The sequence below is a fragment of the Symphodus melops genome, assembly GCF_947650265.1.
Source record: "Symphodus melops genome assembly, chromosome: 1".
Lineage (NCBI taxonomy): Eukaryota > Metazoa > Chordata > Actinopteri > Labriformes > Labridae > Symphodus > Symphodus melops.
This window is the reverse complement of record NC_136691.1, coordinates 8,645,793-8,665,598: the sequence shown is the minus strand read 5'-3', so window position 1 is coordinate 8,665,598 and position 19,806 is coordinate 8,645,793. Positions and strand designations below refer to the sequence as shown.

The following is a 19,806-nucleotide window of genomic DNA, read 5'->3' as shown; positions in this document are numbered from 1 at the left end:
TTAAAATATTCACACTTTTCCCTTTTGTTGAAGGCCTGCTTGACGGTAGAAAGGTGTGTTGTTAATAGTCTCAATGATGATGGAGATCAAGGCAGCATGTCCACATTCTTACAAACAAATGAACAAACCAGAGAGTTGGTTTAAAAACTGTCTTTTTACATCATCTTATCATCAAGTAATTCTAAAAATATACACTTAAAATATATGTTATCTGATTTGACGTTTAGAATAATGCAATAGGTTTATTTTATTGTCTCTAGTATAGCAATTATAAACAATACTTAATCTCTTTGCGTTCAAGTCTCGGTTTATCGTTGGTACATTCATTATGATAAGGGTTATGTCATAATGTGTTTTTCTTGGGTGTAAGATGAATGTATATATTCTCTCCAGAAATCATTTGTATCACAGGGTAAAAAACATGTTAAATCAAGTACACTATATATGAGTCTTAGCTAGAGTTTAAAGGTGAATATTCTACCTCCTTTTTAAACAAACTCAACACATTTACATTCACTAAAGTGATCTTTTGGTGTTGTATTTTACACACATTGATAAATCTGAACTTCTCTCATCTTTTCAGCAACGTTAAAGATGAGAGACGGTCTTTTTTGTTTTTGATTGCATCTTTCTTACTCTCACCCTTCACTATTTTTCAAACTGGTGCTAAAGGCTCTGTGCACATCAGCTAACTCTTCAAAAGTCAACAAGTGATTTCTATACGAGCCAATACTTTGTCAGGATTGTTCTATATTATGTCTATTGCCAATTAGAAACAGATGCCGTATGTAGAGACAACACTGCTAACAGCCAAAGTGGAGGTAGATGGAAAAATGTTCTCCATTCCGTCTTTATAAAAGCCAGTTTCTGTCTGTTATTTTTGGAGGACTCTAAATCTTCACCTCTTCTTTCATAACAGACAAGTCTCTCTCTCTCTCTCTACGTGTTCTCACAGCTGGTAGGGCGACACATATCTCCAATTTGTCAATAATTTGTACTTTAAATTGTGTTTATATTTCAATAAATAAGCAGAAAATTGTAATTCTAACTCTTGCCAGCTTTTGAAACCAAAGAAGCTGCCTGTCTTGCATGTGTCTCTCTCTTTAACAAATGGGGTTTTTGTTGGTTTGTGGAGGGTTATTTTTTTAACATCGTTTTTGGAGTACTGTGAAGCAGGTGTGCCTTAATGCCAGGCAGAAAGAAGATCTGCTGCGCACGAAGGCCCCTTATTGCATTATAATACTCTTCACTTCTTTATAGAATTCTTCCCTCTGAAAGTGCTTGGCCAGAAAGTGCTGACTCTCTGCAAAGGATGCGCAAAGGCAGCCAAATTTTGTCTGCTCGGCTTGCCTGATGTATTCCAGTGGGAATATTGAATCAGAATTAAAAAGGCTTAATTGCAATGACGAATGATGCAGAAATTAAGACAGATGGACGTGGAAAGGGAAAATAAAGGCAACAAATGATTTCCAAACAACTTTTAAACAAGTTGTCAGTGTTACAAAGCTTCAACAGCTGCTCTGGTGTGATGTGAAAGCCTGTAAAATAAAACATGAAACAATGCTGAGGTGATGTTTATGAGTATAAACAGTTGCTATTGATATAAAGCCAATAAATAAAAGCATAACAGGTCTGCAGTTGTATCCTTGTATGAGCAACATTTGGCAAAAAGGCATGCCTATCTTTTTTTTTTTTTTTAAAGGAAAAGCAAACGATCAGCACTGTGTGGATTTGTCAGTCTTGGATCAATTCCACATAAACCGAACTGACCCCAGGCCTACAATTTTTCATCACACAGCGCTGCCTTAATAATGTCCACAAGCCTTCAAACTCTCTGGTGCGGTGACTGTTACATAACTGTGAAGAATTAACCAGACACAGTCACACCCTCTCTCTTCTCTCAAAAGCACAGACTTTCTTAAAGGGAGATTTTTCAGGTGAAAAATGAGACACTAACGCAGATAGGAGCGGCCGAATCACGTCGAGCTGATGAAATATGCTGCTTACACCTATATGTCTTTCAAGCTCCGGAGGATGCTTTTCTGTCTCTCTGGTCCTTTAAGTAGCCATGATGAATCAATCTCCCTGTCAGGATGAGGTACTAAAGCTTCCCACAAAACCCCACTCCCTCAGACCCACTGAAATGTCTGGTTGCTGGCTCTCAGCACCAGATGGAGACCTCCTTCTCCAAAGTACTCAGACTTGGGCTCTGACCAAAACGGGTTGCCCTGAATAAAGCTCCATCGCCATCTCCGCCAGGAACAACGGACAACTAATGCTGGAAAGTTTTACCTCCATAATGTTGACACTTCACTTCTTCTACTGGCTTTCCAATCCAAATGGGATAAATGACAGTGTGTGTAGGGTAAAAAGCACAAGCAGTCAACATCAGGGGAACAATGTGGGACAACTCTGTAAGGCTTAACTTAGAAACGTGATGACAAAGCTGCAACGGGTTAGAGAAGAGATTAAAGATGTTGACCTCCATACAGGAAAGAGTACGAATAGCTTGGAAATTCTTATTCACTGCATGTAAATTACCAGTATTGATACTTCAGTACAAGTTTGAATGATGAGAGTAGAGCACATATTTATGATATAATACAAGTATAACACACATATCCCTGTAAGATGAAATAAAGACCTGCATGTGATCAAGCTTTATTTCATGTAGCTTGGGGCCTAGCCCCTGAAGTCTGTTGGGATAGTCTACCTCTTCGAGATTCGAGTCCACTAGCTGCTAGCTGGTTTCCAGGTTCTCATCTTCACAGTATACAACACAGTTTCTGTGTTCAGAACCACAGCAAAGGTTTTATCGGCTGATAACAGGATTTTTTTTTTTTTTAGGTTTATGTTATTTTCGTTCTTTCCCAACATTTACATGAATTTTGAGACAACATGTGCAGAGTTATGAAAGAAAAGAAAACCCACTAATTGGCGATATCAGCCATACAGTGTGGGATAGGCCCACACTGCCCACATTTATTCTGAGAAAACAAAAGGAGGTGAAACAATCAGGTCTCAGTGTATGCCTGGACACTCCTACAGTACTGAGAAGCTTCACCAACAAGCAAAGCATGTTTATCCCACCATATGTGTATCTAAGTGTGTGTTTGAAGGCATCTAAACAAAACTGTCATACTCGTTAGAAGTTCTTAAACGTGTCTCTACAACATTATCTTGGTTTACCGTGTGAGTCCCAAAGGTATACTTGGATATGCATTCCTGGCGTGCCTGATGGAGCCTGAGAATGGGATAGGCCAGGTCCTTGAATTTGTGTGTACTTTTCATTCACAGTCTTATGCTTGAGATGTTACTTGTATTTTTTTGGGAAAAGCCCTAACAGAGAGAATCAGTGGAAAGTGAAAAAAAGAGATTTTAGAGGGTTAAACTCAGTGAATGAAACATCTCTTCACTTCCAGGAGTTAAAAAAAACATGATCTGGATCAGGCTCCATTTTTCTTTTACAAGCTATAGAAGAGGGAATTTATTTTTTGGCACACTTTTATTTTGTGAAAGTAGGCCACTTTTTGACAGAACATCAACTTATAAATCAGGAACACTTCCTTTTAAAAAAAAAGAAAAAAGAAAAAAAAGGCAAGAACAAATTAAACTTCTTTGTTTCTTAAGCTCTGAAAGCAGTTCTTTGTCATTCATTCCTAAATGTCTCTAAACTAGGTATCAATAGTTTTTATGTTCATACAGGCTTCCTGCCACATTGGTATTTTTATATATATTTGACCCACAAGGTCTGTAATTGGGTTTAACAGTCATCATCAATGTTACAATAGTCAAACTACATTCATAAATAATATTCCAGTTACGTTATTGCAAAGGGTTTACACGTGTTTTCATTTAATTGATGAATTCACTAACCTAACTGAGTCTGACAATGAAAATAATTTCATGCAACCAAAAATCTGCTGAATCCAAACCCATGATTCAAGTCTGGTCACCATGTGCTCGAACGGCTTGAACTCACAGTGTCTGCTGAAAACCTTTTCACCTTTACGTCCTAATATCACCAAGACAAAAAGGCTGAGCTCTCACGACTGTCATATAAACTGTAACTGGTCGGTCCAAGTCACAGACAGGAAACTAGCTGTATACCTTACATTCAATTGTCTTTAATATTGACTTGTCCTTAATATCATTTGGAAGGAAACATTTTTTTTTAATGTAAAACAAACTGGTAAGGTAGAGCAGATAATTGCAAAACCTTTTAAAAATCTCATTTTAAAAAACTACCTGAGAAAGGACATAACATTTCACTGTCATACATTTATTATATTGATTTCAAATGTACTTTTTTGTGAAACATCTAAAACTTGCGTACTCTGAAGAGTCAAAGACAAAATATAAACTATGGAAATACTGCCCTCTTCTGGAAACACTGCAGAATGGTAGAAAAGATGATGCAGTCCACATTAAGATGTCAGAGAACTGCACAAGCTTTTAGTAAAAGGTCCACAGGAAGAAAAAAAGAATCCCCTTTTTGTATTAATCAACAAAGAAGGGGTCATTACAAAGAGACTATGAGGTTGTGTGTGTGTGAGATAAGGATGATCAATCAGAGCACATAGAAATAGAAGAACAAACCACACACTATGAAGCTACAGTTGAAATCTTGTAATTTTATTACACTACTTCAAAAACATGGACTGCATCACATTGTGTGTTTTAGTGATTTTTTTCTGATAGAAACAGAGTTCAGTGAATATTCACTCTGATCACTGACACCAGGTTTACATGTATGGCAGACAACATTTGAATGATATTCAGGACAGGCAGCTTTGCTAGGTGTGAAAGGAGGCCAGCTTGTGTGCTTGAATAAAGTCTGAAGGTCGGGCTCAGACCTGAGATAAAAAGCACTTGCAAAAATATTTTGGTTTTACTTCCACCTGGTTATGTGCATGATGTGAAATGTGTCACATTGATCAGAATCTGAACCAATAAAGACAAAATTTACATTTGCAGCTGAAATTGGAAAATCCGAACTCTTGCAGGTCTGACGACAAAATATACCACTGCTCATAAACTCTATGCAAGCATAAACTGAACATGACTTGATCCAGGCCCAGGTCAGGGTGAAGGATGTGACTGGGGGTATTTGAGGATTTGTTTTTATTTTTTGGCAGTCTGGAGACGCTCGCTCACATTTTCCCAGTTAATGACATTCCAGATAGCCTTAACATAGTCCGGCCTCACATTTTTGTACTGAAGGTAGTAGGCATGCTCCCACACATCGATACCAAGCAGGGGGATCAGACCTGAGGGTCAAACAGATGAGACAATCACACTGATGGATCTCTTTCAAATGAGGATTTTGAAAAATAAAGAATAAAGCAGGAAGAGTTGAAAGATGTTTCAAACTGACCTGTAGTTCCCTGCAGGGGATCCTGGTTAGCACAAGCAGCAATACGCAGCCTTCCACTCTCCTTGTCGTAGCCCAGCCAGCCCCAGCCTGAGCCTTGCACAGCCACTGTGGCAGCAGACATCTTCTCCTTCATCTTCTGGAATGAGCCAAAGTCCTTCTTAATGGCCTCCATCAGCTCCCCTGTCAGGTGCGACACAGACAAGTGCTTCATCTGGGCAATATAAGAAGTTAAGAGCAAGACAAAAAAAACCCTAAAACAACACATGTTTTTAAGGCCTCATTTGAATGTGTTAAGTTTGTATTGAGTTAATCATCTGGAAACGTGTATATGGTATCTTCATTCTTTAAGGCCTTGTACAGTTTGAAGTATCTTCAAACTGTACAAGGCAGACAGACTGAAGAAAACAAAATGAGAAGATTGCACAACCTTTTAAGGTTAACACATAAGACCTCCTAAAACCTTGACCAGTCTTTACAGTTTGAAATAGTTAAATAGTTATACATTAGATTGGTGGCTGTAGAAGGTTTATGTGACAGTCAATTGTGACCAAATGGAGAAACAGAGATGGTCGAGCACTACTAGAAACTCCGACAACAGTCATGCATTGCTTAATGCAAGCCGAGGTCATCTTCAGAACAAAGCCAGAAGGGGGCATTAAGAAAGACTTTGAAGGGATTTCTTCATTACCCTGTGGCTCGCCACCACTATTTGGAGAGAGGTTTGTCCAGAAGATAGTGTGGTTAACGTGGCCACCTCCATTAAACTTCAGAGCGGGCTGGAGAGAAACCTGTGCGTTCACATCTCCTACAGGTCAAATACATTCAGGTTAATACAAAAACATCAGATTTTTTTTTTAAAGTAAATGTTGGCATGGCAATATATAACAAAAATGTACCATGATAATGATCATTCAGATAACATGGTTATATATCATTTATTTATTAATGAACGCTTCTCTATATCTCCTATTAGAAGTATTTTGCTGATTGGTTCATTTGTACTTGAACCTTTTGCTAGTGCCTCCTGATACTTCTCTTCTGTAACGTTAAGGTTGTTGACGTATGTGGCATGGTGCTTGCTGTGGTGCAGCTGCATTATCTCTGCGTTGACATGGGGCTCCAAGGCGCCATAATCATAAGTCAGGTCAGGCAGCGTGTGCTTCTGCCTTGAAGCTGCTGCCTGGTTTATGGTTTGGCTGAGACTGGCTGCACACCTGAAACAAAACAGACGAGAAAGAGCTGAGTATAACATACAGACACACACCTGTCTGAGTATTAACTGTTCAAGTTTTACAAACATAACAAGACACAAATATAACTTAAATATCACAACATTAGCCTTTTGGGGCCTTGCATGGACAGATAATCAGTTAGCGTTTCAACAGTTTGATAAGCCTTGAAATGACCCAAATTCCTAGTGTTAAAGTTGAACTAACCATGCAGTAGTTTTGGTTTGCTCCAAGTTCGCTGCTTATTGTTAAGTGTGTATAAATAATAATAATAAAAAAAACCCGGCATATTACCAAGACAGGAAGAAAGACATGACTGTGCTTTCGTCAAACAACATGTTTTATTTGGTGCGCCACAAGCTAACCTTGATAAGCTCCAAAACTAAGTTAGCATCCCTTCTAGCTAATTGTTAGCTGTGAATAAACAACTGACTCAAGTTCATGAGCAAGCCACCAATCAGCAGCTGTCTTTACTTTACTTGTTATTCCATCTGAAGTTAGTAGTCGCACTAAATCGTAAATTGGTATCAGCTTTACCTGCGTATTTGACCAACTCTGCAAAGCATGCTCATGGTAGTGCTCATTGGATAGACACACACTGCTAACACTGCCCTTGAAATGTGCAGTATGACAGCACAGCGGACCGTACCATTGTCACCGTGCGGGGGGTGGATAAGTCTGTACAGGCATTTAAATAAACTCAACCGCAACTCTTTAAGACACTTGCAATTTATTAAACATCAATTACAAATATGAATTTTACGTCTTTGATTATATTGTGATAGACTGCGACATTTTTAAAGTATTGTATTATGTACGTTATTCCCCTTCCTATTCACTACGTCTTACATTTAGCCTTCTGGTTGTTGTTTTTTTACGTGGCTTGAAATGTGCAAAGGAGCCTACCTGAAAGCGTTATTGTATATTAGATAGTTTAAAAATAATAATAATAATAATAATAATGATGATGATGATAATAATAAAAACACATGATTGTAGATACGATTTCTATATTAACACTACATCTACAGAATACATCACAAAGGAAGAAATAACTAAAACAGCTATAGTAAACTATGTATGTGGACAGTATTAAAAGGCTAACTTAATCAAAACTAAGTACATTGTAAAGTGTGACGTCTCTTCTGCCTAAACGTAAACGAACCCAGAGATCGTCTATGCTAAACCAAAATAATCACTCAGGTGTAAATCTAAACAAATGCAACCATATGACAAGTGCTAAGAAAACACGCAGCACATTGTTTCTTTAGCCAAAAAAAGGACAACGTAAATCTGAGTATCCGGGACCTTTCAAAATCTAATTCAGAGACGTTTCTCTACAAGTTGTATCTTTCGTTTTGATTATAATGGAACTGTGGTTATGAATTACAAATATTATCTCGCGAGCCATTGTACGAACATATTTAATGGACACAGCAACAGCAAAGAGCTACAACCCCTGACCATCGAAATCACTTTTACTTTAAGTGATTGCCGTAATCCATCACAAGTTGACGTAATTATGAATCATGTTCTCAATAAATAATACTTATTTATAAATAAACAGCCGCCAGTTATTTAAGTTATCGGCATTTAAGATCAGAAGCATTGTTGTCCCTAGAAGTGCTAATTCAGTCTCATTCGTGTTTTAGGATCAGAAATTCGCGCGAGGAGTGAGCGCTCTTACCCATCTCTTTCCCATCTGTGGTTATGCTCTGCAGCAAGGCGAGTGCAGCAGCAGCCGCTCGGCCTGAGAGAGAGAGCCATCCTGTCCTACCTTCAGTGACGAAGATGATGGTGACCACGCCGAAGCGAGACAACTACATATAAATTGATCGCTAACTTTTATTTTAGTTTCACCTTTCCCCCCCACCTTTAACAGCTGTAGAAGCCGATACTATCGAGAAACATCGAAAGAAGAGCGGGTCTGGTAAGTGTTTCGGATGGCTTTGGGGCCTGTTATCTGCAGCCAAGAGCCCGCTAGTTTCAGGAAAAGGAGCGCAAGGGAGGGAGTCATTTCCTTCACCGCCATTTTGTGATAACAAGGAGCCGAAAACAGATCCGAGAATTACTCGCTTGCCAGGATGTACTTAGAGCAAATGCTGTTTCATAGCTGTGTTTTTTAAATGCGTCTGTTTATTTTTGCCCCCCTCCCGGATGCTAAATGTTATTAGCCCCCGATACTTTACCTCGGGTTAGCTTATTTCTGCTGCTTGCTATCCATCGTTGCCGCCTGCCACACCAGCTATCATAAGACCAAACAGCTTTTATCACCGATAATACTAACTTCTGTGTACTCGGTGTGGTCGACCACTTAGTCCCCAGATACATTTAACTTAATTGCAGGTCAGAAAACGCACCGTTTATGTCACTTTAGTAAAGTTGTCATGCACGTTTTATTGAAGTGCGTGTGATGCAGACGCGTTAAAGACGTGATCATTGATGGATTTATCTTGTCTTTTTCTTCTAGAGGCAACAATGACTAACGAGGAGCCTCTCCCAAAGAAGGTGAGACCCATTTGTACATAGTCTCATGAGTTCCTTCAGGTATGAATATGAGCATTATTAATTTAATCTACTTGTTTATCTAACCAGCGTTTTTTTGTCTTCCTCCTTTTAAGGTTCGCCTCAGTGAATCTGACATGAAGACCCTGGCCAGAGAGGAGTTGTGCACAAGGTAAATAACAGCTCCACAGGTGCAGATTTCTATTTTTTATTTTGCAGCTGATAATCTTTTTACATGTCCTGCTCCCCTCAGATGGAAACAGCATGAAACGTATGTCCAGGTCCTGGAGGCCAAATATGCAGAGCTATGTTGTGAGTACATCTGTGCCCATATGTCCTCTTACATCTTACACATTGTCAGTTTTTTTTTTTTTTTTGGCAGCTTGTGAAAGGGATGTTTCACCTAATGCGCTTTCTCATCTCTCTCTCGCTTTACCATCTCAGCCAATGATGTGACGGGGCTGAAGGAGTCAGAGGAAAAGCTCAAGCAGCAGCAGGAGTCTGCTCGAAGGGAGAACATCTTGGTCATGCGACTTGCCACTAAGGAACAGGAAATGCAAGAGTGCACAGTGAGTGTCTATTTCCCTTCTGTTTGTCAATCCTTTGGGGTTTTTTTAATTTAGAAAACTTAAACCAACAGCGTTGGATAAAGATCGACGTATTATACCCTGTTATCTGTCATGTTGTAATATTGTGTATTCATAGCTCTATTCTATGGCGAGTCTGTGGCTGCAGCTTGTTGTTTTATTTTTGAATGGCTTTTACAGATGCTCATCAAAGGTTGCCATGGCAACTGGGTTCAAAAAGAGCACCAATGTAGACCTGGATACACTATGTGCAATGTTATGAGATTGCAACATAAATCCTTTTTATTTGGCTTGAAGAGCTCAAACAATCATTGGTTTATTCTACATGTAATCGCCAAGTTATCTCGCCGTTGACTGACATTTAATGAGACAGATCTACTCTATGCTTCACGGTGTATTCAGTCAGTCTAGTGGAATGTAGGCTAAAGGTAAATGGTGCCAGGAAGGGCATCCTTCGCTCTGATCAGACTGACAGCTCAGTGGATCACCTCGTGGCTTTAAGGCAGCGTGCGCCATTCTCTCAGGGCAGCCGAGGTGAACGCGGACAAACTGCCAGGTAGATGTTAAAAGGCTGTTTCACTCTGTTGTCACTTCGATTTTAACAGCTGAGCTATCTAAGGCGTAGGATCCTGTTTTTGACTGAACTAAGTTGATGTTCTCAGGCGTGTTAGTTTTTGGCCTTTTGCATCTTGTGAAAACATCGTCAAATAGGTTGTGTGTTAGACGTCGGGGTCATCGTGCATGTTTGCGTGTTTCAGGTGAGTTGTTGTACGATGGATATGAACTGTTCTGTCCTTCATCGAATGATGTTCGTCTGCTGGTTGTGTTCGGGAAAGCTGCTCTATTGTGAGTAGGATTCAATAGATGGCTTTGGCGTGTCATAAGATCAAACATGAGAGCTGTTATCAGTCATGCAGTGTTTTTAGTTTGCATTCATTTGAATTCAAACCAGATGCAGAGTTTTCCAGAGAGCTTGTAGGAGCTCTGCAATTACTCTGTAGCGGCTTGTTCCTTTTCTCTCGATGCTCAGGTTTAAGAAGACATGTGATAATATTGAAGATTAGATGACTTTATACCATAATATTAAATCTGATCTGGGGGAATTTGACTAATGTCATTCCATCAGCTGGAGATTGATCAAAACTTGTTACAGTAGGGAAAAAAACCCATCTCCAGTCCTTAACACTTGTTTGTTTCATCCTGCAGACCCAGATCCAGTACCTGAAGCAAGTCCAGCAGCCGAGTGCGGCCCAACTGCGGTCATCCATGGTGGACCCGGCCATCAACTTGTTTTTCCTCAAAATGAAGGCTGAACTAGAACAGACTAAAGACAAACTGGAGCAGGCCCAAAATGAACTGAGTGCCTGGAAATTTACACCTGATAGGTAAAGACAATCAAAATAACCCCCCTCCCCCTCCCCCCCAAAAAAAGTCAAGACTTCCTCATGCCCCCCACCCTCTCTCTCACTGCAGGCATGCAGGAACAATGGTGGGGGGGAAGGCTGACAAATGCTGTACTCACCACGAGACTCAGACTTTACACAAAGCTGTTGTTGTACTCTCGCACTGTGCCAGCTACATATCACATAACCTAAAGAGAAAAGACAGTTTGGTCAGGTGACACTTGTGTTTCAGCTCTCTCTCCCCTCGTATCCCCCTGACCGTCCAAAGGGCCTGAAGGAGTCCGGACTGTTCCTGAAGAGGTGGTCACTCACTTCCCAGCACGGATATGCCCTCCCCGCACCCTCAGCCCAAAAGCAGACAGTTCACATATTAAGTAGGGGGGTAACGGTGGAGGGTGAGTCAGGCAGGGAGCATCCCTAGCCTAAAAACAGCAAATTGAACATTTTAAAGACAATACCCGTACTTTGGTTTATAAAGACATTTAACTGTGGATTTACACCACACGCAGAGCCCTCTAGTGTGCCCGAGAAGCGTAAAGACTTTCTGGAAAGTCTAAAAACATGGCAGTAATATGAGGACAGTTTCTAGTATATAAAAGTAAGACTTTTGGGGGAAGAGACTCTAGAAATGATGTGGAGACTCTGAGCGGAGCCAGATCCTCGGTCCACAGAGGGCCGTGGTCGAGTCGCCAGGGTCCTGTCGCCTGTGTCTTTTGAACATGGGCCCACTCACGGTAGAGTGTATTTACATGTTTTATTTTGTGACTTATTTCTTTTTATTGGCATTTCATTTGATCTTTTCTCTTGTTTCTCAGAAACAAACACTTACTGCAGTGTGTGTGAACCCAGAAGCATGATTGGCTATGTTTGTTTGTTTGTTTTTTTTGTATAAATATTTGTACTTAAATGATAATTCTCCAGATAAATACTGAAGCACACTGCTGTAGGTGCACTGAGTCCTGTTTATAACTTGTAAATGCAAATGTCTTTTTAAAAAGTCTTGTTCTGAGTTTTTGGAGAATGTATTTACATTTATTTGTATTTCTGTGTATCTCTGTTATTGACCTCACAATCTTTCCCCCAGCCTATCATGTTAGCAACTGACGAGACTCTCCTGTGTTTTCAGAATGAAAACTATTCAGGACAGGTTTTTTTTAATACATTGCTGTTTTTTTTGTGTTTTTTTTTTTTAATCTAATTCATACTCAGAGATAGGACAGTGAGAGCTGAGCTGGTAGTGTAAAAACAGCTGTTAGCTAAAAATCTTGTTTTCCAGTCCCCTTCAAAAACTTCTAAAATAACTGCTTCTCTTCAGAGAGTGCACACATTATCTGTATTGCATTTCTTGATTACAGCCAGTAAGAGTAACATCCATGATCTTTGATCTGTTTTCTAAGCTGTTGTCACTCCTGATTGAATCCTTCAGCTTTCATGGGATCACTTCAGTTACCGTTAATGTTAAACGTTTCTTCAGGCCACTTGACCACCGTCGACATTTACACACCAAATAGATTTGCGAGTTGAGTCTAGTTTCAAACGTGTGTGTTTGTTTCTTAAATGAGGCATGTAGATTTAAAGGTTTTATACTTCATGAATACATTCACTGCTAATGGGGGGGAACAACAGTTGTGCTGGACTCTTGGAAGTGTTGCATAACCCTGTTGTGAAGTGAAATCAGCACGTGACGCTCTTTGTGATTTTAAATGTTTAAACACTTGCATCTGTGTGTTTAAATGATGACTACACAAAAAACCAGTGCTGGGTGATGGAGTGCACGTTTCTCTTTGCCAACATTCACATTGTTGATCTTTAATTGTAGGAATCCGTGGTGTGTTATTCTAATACAAGTGTCCTACGTGGTTTTTTCATTAACGTTTCCGTTAAACTCAGGGATCAAGCCAGTGTCTTTGAACTTTGGTTGATCTTGGGAGTTGCAGGATTGCTGCTTTTGTTTTGAAGTACTCTCTTTTCTGAAATACACAAGCTAGTGTGTAAAGTTAGTGTTTAAATTGATGCTTTAGTTAGAAGTGTTTTGGTAATTTTGGGGTGTTTAGGCCTTTTAGTATCTTTTGATATGATTACCTGATGAGAGAAAAGGTGTTTTGAATCTTAAACAAGAAAGCTAATCTATTTTGCCAGTGACTTCCTGGTGTTTTTATTTTCACTTGAGCTATATTGGATGTGATGAAATTCCTGTTTTTTACCTTATAGTAATTGAAGGAAGGCCAGCTTAGAGAGATACTGTTGACCCCTAGCTTGAGGATGAGGCAGTTAGAAGAGATGCGTGGCGTTTTCAGCGTTTGTGCGTGTCCCCTGGTTCACTGTGTGATGTGAGACTTGTTTCCTTTACAGCCAAACGGGAAAGAAACTGATGGCCAAGTGTCGAATGCTGATTCAGGAAAACCAGGAGTTGGGTAGGCAGCTGTCCCAGGGACGCATCGCCCAGCTGGAGGCCGAGTTGGCCCTGCAGAAGAAGTACAGCGAGGAGCTCAAGAGCAGTCAAGACGGTGAGAGCAACCCGGCTTTCATTACTGATTGAGCTTGTCGTGTTTATCCTGTCATAACGCGCCGCTGCTAATTTGATGATTGACTTAGTTTTTTTCTTTTCCCGATGGCCTCCTCTACCAGAGCTGAACGACTTTATCATCCAGCTCGACGAGGAGGTCGAGGGGATGCAGAGCACCATCCTTGTCCTGCAGCAGCAGTTGAAGGACTCTCGCCAGCAGCTGTCTCAAAACCAAGGGGCCTCAGCCGGAGCAGGACCAAGCAGGACTTCACCATCCGCTTCCTGCTCATCCGCCGAACCGTCCACCCAGCCAGAGCAGGCAAGCGCAACCCCTGATCCAATGGGCAAAGACTTCGGGAGGGTTTCCAATGGACCAAGCAATGGCAACTCATCCCAGAGGAGCGAGACCACTACACCCAGCCTGTACCGGGAGGTCAGCAGCACAGAGGAAGACTTTCCCATGTCCCCAATGGTTTCCAGCCCAGGAGAAGCTGAGACCAAACTGTCCAACCACTCCGAGGAGGCATCAGGGAGTCAGACTGCTGCTGGGCGAGTTGGAGGACCTGTGGGTTTCGGGAGCCAGTTGAGCGCAGGGTACGAGAGCGTGGACTCTCCAACTGGCAGCGAGGCATCATTGACTCAGCACTCGAATGACACAGACTCCACGACCGACCCCCATGAGGACAAGGCTGCTGTGGTGACCAAGGGCACCAGGACTGCAGGGTCACGGCACACTCAGAACGGCCTGGACTCCAGCATGAGTGACACCGCAGTTTTGTAATGTACTTTCACATCCACTGTCTATTTTTTTTTTTTTTTTTTATAATATACAAACAAGGCAACAAATGCATAGTCTGTGATGCAGCACTGCTGTCCAAGACGTTTTCTTTTCACCTACCATCCCTTACCTATCGTGACGCTTCAGTCACATTTATGTTGCTAAACAGGGATATAACAAGAATGGGTTAATGTTGAATCGAGTGGATGTATGATTAAAAAAAACTAGTACGTTTCATTCTGCTGTTAGTTTGAGCACGTCTATGCCGTTTTTGTTTTTGAGCTCTTGACACTGAAATCAGGCATCTGGTGTTGTAACTCATCGTCAGTCAGTATAATCACTGAATTACAGTAGCTTCGCAAAATTCAAGGGTCATTTTTAGATGTTGGCCTGTGTTTTTTCTTTTCATTTTTTTTTAAAAGCAATTTTAATTTTTCATTGACAAAAAAATGGTGTTCAAAAGATCCAGTTGAATTGTGAGTAGTTTCTATGCGATGTTCATATTATTCTGACTTCAGTCCTTTTCATGTACTGACCAAATACCAATAAAGATTTTTAATACTACAGTGAAACTTATCTTTACTACCCAAAAATATATCAGTATGAACATTCAATGCTCGTATAAGCCATTTACTCAGCTTAAAGTATTAAATGTCTGTTAATGTCAACTGAGTGAAGATTGAGTGGATTTTAACAAAAGAAGCACGAAACATTTGGCCTGGTTTTGAAGAGGGTTTAAGTATAATCATGTTGTGAATCTTAAATGACATAATACACTCAAACTCTTTATGTGGGGACGTATTGAATAAAAAAAAAAAAAAAAAAAAAGATACAGGGAAGTAGTACACATGCATTTTTCTAAATTTTATGTAAGAACTATGTACAACTACTATCAGCCATATCAGTGTCCCATAGTAGATACATCTGTAATGATTTTATTATGAAAATACATGGAATATAAAACGTATGAATTTATATTGGGAGTCTGTTCGTACAACATTTTATTTCAAAATTTCAGTGTACTGCAAATGAGTAGGAAGTAGAGTCCTTGTGATAGATTCAGCACTCCTCCTAAACGCACGGTGGCGCTGTGGTGCACACGACAACGACTTGAACATAACTCACAGTGACGCTGTGACAAGCAGGCAGTATCAACCTATCAACCAACAACGTAGCACACGCTGTGTGGACATTCAGGAACAAACACACTGAAGGCAAAGACTGCAACTTCAACTAGACTTCTATCCATCAAAATGAACAACGGACCTGTCGTTATCGTGTCTGCTGCGCGGACTCCAATTGGTAAGATAAATAATTCAATAAAAGCAACAAAAAAAAAATCATTTAAAACAGTTTGCAATCCCTGAAAAGTGCTTATTTAATGTGTCCTCTGCGTTGTGTTTTTATTAACTGCGATAAAAATGAATAATTATTGATGCTATCCTGTTTCTCTGCATAAACCTGGTCTTATTAATTGTTTTTTTTGTCTGTGGTTGGTGTCATTTAATCACATTTTGTCAATGTCTTGCGGAGTTCTGATTGGTTTGTTAATGTGTTCGCTGTATTCTGTGAGCACTGATTGGCTGGCTGTCATAGTTCCACGTAGCACGAGCGTGCTTCCATTGGTTACCTACCGTCTCACGGCAAGCTGGGCGTGTTTCATAGCCATGATAAAATACATTTAATTAGACAGCTCGAGCACTGTGTCTTGGTGTATTTAGAAAAGTCTACTGCAGCAGGAATATCTTATATGACATATCAGCAACTTCATCTAAGAAACGTGAATCCCAACATGCATGCATTGCAACGTCCAGTTCCAATGACCAATATGGTGTTTTTAAAATATAGTTTGTTTAAATTCTACCAATTCCCTTAAAACATGTAGACTATGATTATGGCAGCATTAGTTGCATGTATGCATTACTTTAATTAATGCCACAGAATCCAACAGTTTACAATGTACAACAATGCACAAGGTTGAATTTCCCCTCTTGTGCTCAATTGTATGTTCACTGATCATGATCTCTTTATGGCCAATCTCCCACAGGGTCCTTGAATGGAGCTCTGTCCACAGTGCCTCTCCCGGACTTATGTTCAGTGGTGATCAAGGACGTCCTGAAGCGGGCTGCAGTGAAACCAGAAGAGGTCTCTGAGGTTATCATGGGACATGTCCTAACAGCAGGTGAAAGCAGCTCTTCGTATAGAAGTGTGGCAGAGGTCCTTCATGCATGTGTATTGTTTAGTGTCATTCTGCTTTGATTTTTGAATTATTTTTTTTTTGTTTATTCATTTTTTTAATATCTATTGTATGTCTTAGGTAATGGGCAGAACCCGGCACGTCAGGCAAGTGTTGCGGCTGGTATCCCCTATCCTGTCCCTTCCTGGAGCTGCCAGATGGTGTGCGGCTCTGGACTGAAGGCCGTGTGTCTGGGAGCTCAGTCGATTCAGACTGGAGAGTCTGCCATCGTGGTGGCAGGGGGCATGGAGAGTATGAGCAGGGTAGGCTTTCACACAAGGAGTGACTGGGAGGAATATTACATGGATTTAACTGTAATTAGATTAAAGTAAAAATGAAACCTGATCTTAAGTATTGATGCTGCAGTTAGTATCTATCTGAATGTGACCAATAGGTGTCAGTAACAGACCATTGAACTTTGAATATTACTAATTTATTATTAATTACATAATTTATGCAGCCCTGATAGTGTAACATCACTGAATCTAAATTTAACATTTACAGTGATGCCTTTTGATTGTCCTTTTTATCCCCTTTTAGATTTGTACAGACTTCTTAGCTCAAGAAAGATTTTTTCAAGTATCCAATTAAGTGTCAGAATCTTAATCCTGCTACATGTATTGTTTTGGGGAAAAAATAATTTCTTAAGGGAAATAAATGTATTACCTGTGTTCCTTAAAGGCTCCTCACACACTGCAAATGAGATCCGGAGTGAAGATGGGCGATGCCTCCCTGCAGGACTCCATGGTGGCTGATGGCCTGACAGACGCCTTCCACGGCTACCACATGGGCATCACAGGTGTGCATGGCGGAGGATGTATATTTAATGTGCAATTATCACACGTCTATGTATTTATTGTAATGATATAATAACTCCCCAGCTGAGAATGTGGCGAAGCAGTGGGCAGTGACTCGAGAGGAGCAGGACCTCTTTTCTGTCCAGTCCCAGAACAAAGCAGAAGCTGCGCAGAAAGCGGGCCACTTTGACCGAGAGATTGTCCCGGTCATGGTGCCGTCCAGAAAAGGCAAGGAGCTTTAAAGCCAGTTATTTCACCATGTCACATCTGTTTCAGAAAAATGGCCTTATAAGTCTCTTATGTCTGACATCTGCAGGTCCAGTGGAGGTGAAGGTGGATGAGTTCCCCCGTCATGGCAGCAACGTTGACAGCATGTCCAAACTCAGACCCTGTTTCATCAAGGACAGCAGTGGAACAGTCACTGCTGGAAACGCCTCAGGTTTGAGCCTCAAGACACATGGAGAGATTTCTTACAAGGCTTAATCTCATCTAAACTTATAAATATGTTTTTCTCTGTACTGTAGGTATTAATGACGGAGCAGCAGCAACCGTCCTAATGAGTCAGTCGGAGGCTGCAAGGAGAGGTATTAAACCCATGGCTAGAATTGTAGCGTGGGCTCAAGCTGGCCTTGACCCTTCTATCATGGGAACTGGACCAATACCAGCCATCAGGAAAGCGGTGAGAAGTCAGAGGCACCTTCATGTAAAGAATAACTGTTGAATTCGTCCTTGTGTTTAATTACTTCTCTTTTTTTTGTCTTTGATAGGTTGATAAAGCAGGTTGGAAGCTAGACCAAGTCGACCTATTTGAGATCAATGAGGCATTCGCTGCTCAGTCTATTGCCGTGGTCAAAGAGCTCGGGCTGAATGTAGACAAGGTATGAACAAGGTTTTTGTTTTGCTAAACAGACAAGTTTCATTTTCACCTTTTATGCATTTAACTCCAGAATCAGACTACTGTACATAAAAGCTTACTGAGTTTTGCCTTCCCCAGGTGAATGTGTGTGGCGGTGCCATTTCTCTGGGCCATCCCATTGGCATGTCCGGCTGCAGAGTGCTTGTGACCTTGCTGCATGCTCTGCAGAGGACTGGAGGCCATAAGGGAGTGGCATCTCTATGCATCGGAGGAGGCATGGGCATCGCCATGTGTGTGGAGAGGGAATGAGATGGGACGTGGGTTGCACTTCAACAAGTTTAAATGGATAAGGGATACTGAAATATGCTGCAGGACGTAATATAAAATAGTTTACTAGGAGTCATTGAATCACTGTACCTGAGGCAGAGAGGATTGGACTAAATGTGATTGCTGGAACTCATCCAACAAAAGCTTTTCTCTTTTCACTGTGAAGTTATCTTAAACTCATCTTTCCTCAGGTTCTAGCTTCTTAACAGGGGACCTAATGCAAAAGGATTTGGGATGTAGGACCTGTGTATGCCGACAGCTCTTAACATAAATCAGTAGTACATGTTTTTCTTTTTGCAGTCATGTAGAAGATGTGCATAAGTCACTTTACTAAATGTGGTTTGACCTGCTTTCAGTTGTGCACAACTAAAATAAGTAAACACTAAGGGCCTGATTCCCTAACAATGGATTGCTGCAAGTATTATAAATAACAATTGCGCGTCATTAGCTCCAGCCGTCTTCTCCGTCTCAAAGTCTAATTCACAGCATTAGCGCAAAATGTATTCAGGCGCAAACACCCAAAAAGGTGTCCTTCTCCGTCCAGTGTGCTCGTTTTGAATTTGATTGACTAACAGTAACAACGTAATATTTACAGACTGTATAAACAGATCATTTACTATTTATTAGTAAACCGGAGAGATTGTTTCTGATCACTGGAGATGTTGCGAGACAGCCCTTATAAATACTGTGGAGCAGATACCACCAGTTGTCAAAAGCGGTCTTAAAACCAGTTGCTGTGAATCAACAAGTTTTTGCAGCGATTACTTGAATCACTCGGACAGTTACTCCCCAAATGGTTAAATAAAAAAGGCCCAAACATCACTAACGCACAGACGTCGATTGTCCGTTTGGCAGGATCAAAAGCTGCACATCTCAGTGAATCAGGTCCTAAATATAAGTTTGGCTTCATGGGGTCCAAGTATGGCTATATATATATATATATATATATTTTTTTTTTTTTTTTTGAGCTTGCTCAAGCTCATTTCAGTCGTTTGTTTCCATTGGTTACCCTCACCTTGTGAAAACTGATATACATTCCTCTTGTTCCGATCCATTGTGTAGAGAGCAGTCTTTAATAAAGTGCCATAAAGGTTCATTAACCTTGAGCTTCCTGTACAAAGCTAGATGTTTATGAAAATGTTCCCTGTCATGTCACTGTTCAACATATCAGTAAAGAATGATAAGCCATGAAGTCTTCTGAATTC

General features: G+C 40.6%; 3 protein-coding genes across 7 annotated transcripts; 2 read left to right on the top strand and 1 right to left on the bottom strand.

Annotated features, from left to right (window-relative positions):
* Positions 1-4,614: 4,614 nt before the first annotated feature.
* Positions 4,615-7,270, bottom strand: sod2 (superoxide dismutase 2, mitochondrial). Of its 2 annotated transcripts, none has more exons than XM_079367273.1 (5): positions 7,144-7,270; positions 6,386-6,591; positions 6,066-6,182; positions 5,378-5,557; positions 4,615-5,270 (listed from the first exon to the last, which is right to left on the bottom strand). In XM_079367273.1, the coding sequence occupies exons 1-5, from the start codon at positions 7,188-7,190 to the stop codon at positions 5,125-5,127; spliced, it is 696 nt and encodes a 231-aa protein (XP_079223399.1). In that variant the 5' UTR covers positions 7,191-7,270; the 3' UTR covers positions 4,615-5,124. The 2 variants fall into 2 exon arrangements, with proteins under 2 accessions (XP_079223399.1, XP_079223400.1); XM_079367274.1 differs by lacking the exon at positions 7,144-7,270 and adding an exon at positions 6,901-7,098.
* A 981-nt stretch (positions 7,271-8,251) lies between these two features.
* On the top strand, positions 8,252-14,949 carry wtap (WT1 associated protein; the record flags this gene model as incomplete). Of its 4 annotated transcripts, none has more annotated exons than XM_079367232.1 (8): positions 8,252-8,536; positions 9,077-9,114; positions 9,228-9,283; positions 9,365-9,423; positions 9,556-9,680; positions 10,905-11,083; positions 13,454-13,608; positions 13,730-14,949. In XM_079367232.1, the coding sequence occupies exons 2-8, from the start codon at positions 9,085-9,087 to the stop codon at positions 14,386-14,388; spliced, it is 1,263 nt and encodes a 420-aa protein (XP_079223358.1). In that variant the 5' UTR covers positions 8,252-8,536; positions 9,077-9,084. The 4 variants fall into 4 exon arrangements, with proteins under 4 accessions (XP_079223358.1, XP_079223361.1, XP_079223359.1 ...); XM_079367233.1 differs by lacking the exon at positions 8,252-8,536 and adding an exon at positions 8,631-8,952; XM_079367235.1 differs by lacking the exons at positions 13,454-13,608; positions 13,730-14,949 and having other exon boundaries at positions 8,254-8,536; positions 10,905-11,087.
* Positions 14,950-15,507: 558 nt separating this feature from the next.
* Positions 15,508-19,789, top strand: acat2 (acetyl-CoA acetyltransferase 2). The gene is made up of 9 exons (XM_079365277.1): positions 15,508-15,687; positions 16,433-16,567; positions 16,703-16,884; positions 17,303-17,420; positions 17,503-17,646; positions 17,735-17,857; positions 17,943-18,097; positions 18,186-18,296; positions 18,413-19,789. The coding sequence occupies exons 1-9, from the start codon at positions 15,639-15,641 to the stop codon at positions 18,581-18,583; spliced, it is 1,188 nt and encodes a 395-aa protein (XP_079221403.1). The 5' UTR covers positions 15,508-15,638; the 3' UTR covers positions 18,584-19,789.
* The last annotated feature ends 17 nt before the right edge of the window (positions 19,790-19,806 follow it).

Excerpts from the sequence above, each read along its gene's own strand:
- acat2 (XM_079365277.1), top strand. The coding sequence starts at position 15,639 with ATGAACAACGGACCTGTCGTTATCGTGTCTGCTGCGCGGACTCCAATT. Across the intron at positions 17,421-17,502 it reads CTACCACATGGGCATCACAG|CTGAGAATGTGGCGAAGCAG; the intron begins GTGTGCATGGCG and ends ATAACTCCCCAG. Across the intron at positions 18,098-18,185 it reads TACCAGCCATCAGGAAAGCG|GTTGATAAAGCAGGTTGGAA; the intron begins GTGAGAAGTCAG and ends TGTCTTTGATAG.
- sod2 (XM_079367273.1), bottom strand. The coding sequence starts at position 7,190 with ATGAGCACTACCATGAGCATGCTTTGCAGAGTTGGTCAAATACGCAG. Across the intron at positions 6,592-7,143 it reads AGAGTTGGTCAAATACGCAG|GTGTGCAGCCAGTCTCAGCC; the intron begins GTAAAGCTGATA and ends GTTTTGTTTCAG. Across the intron at positions 6,183-6,385 it reads TCAGGAGGCACTAGCAAAAG|GAGATGTGAACGCACAGGTT; the intron begins GTTCAAGTACAA and ends TTTGACCTGTAG.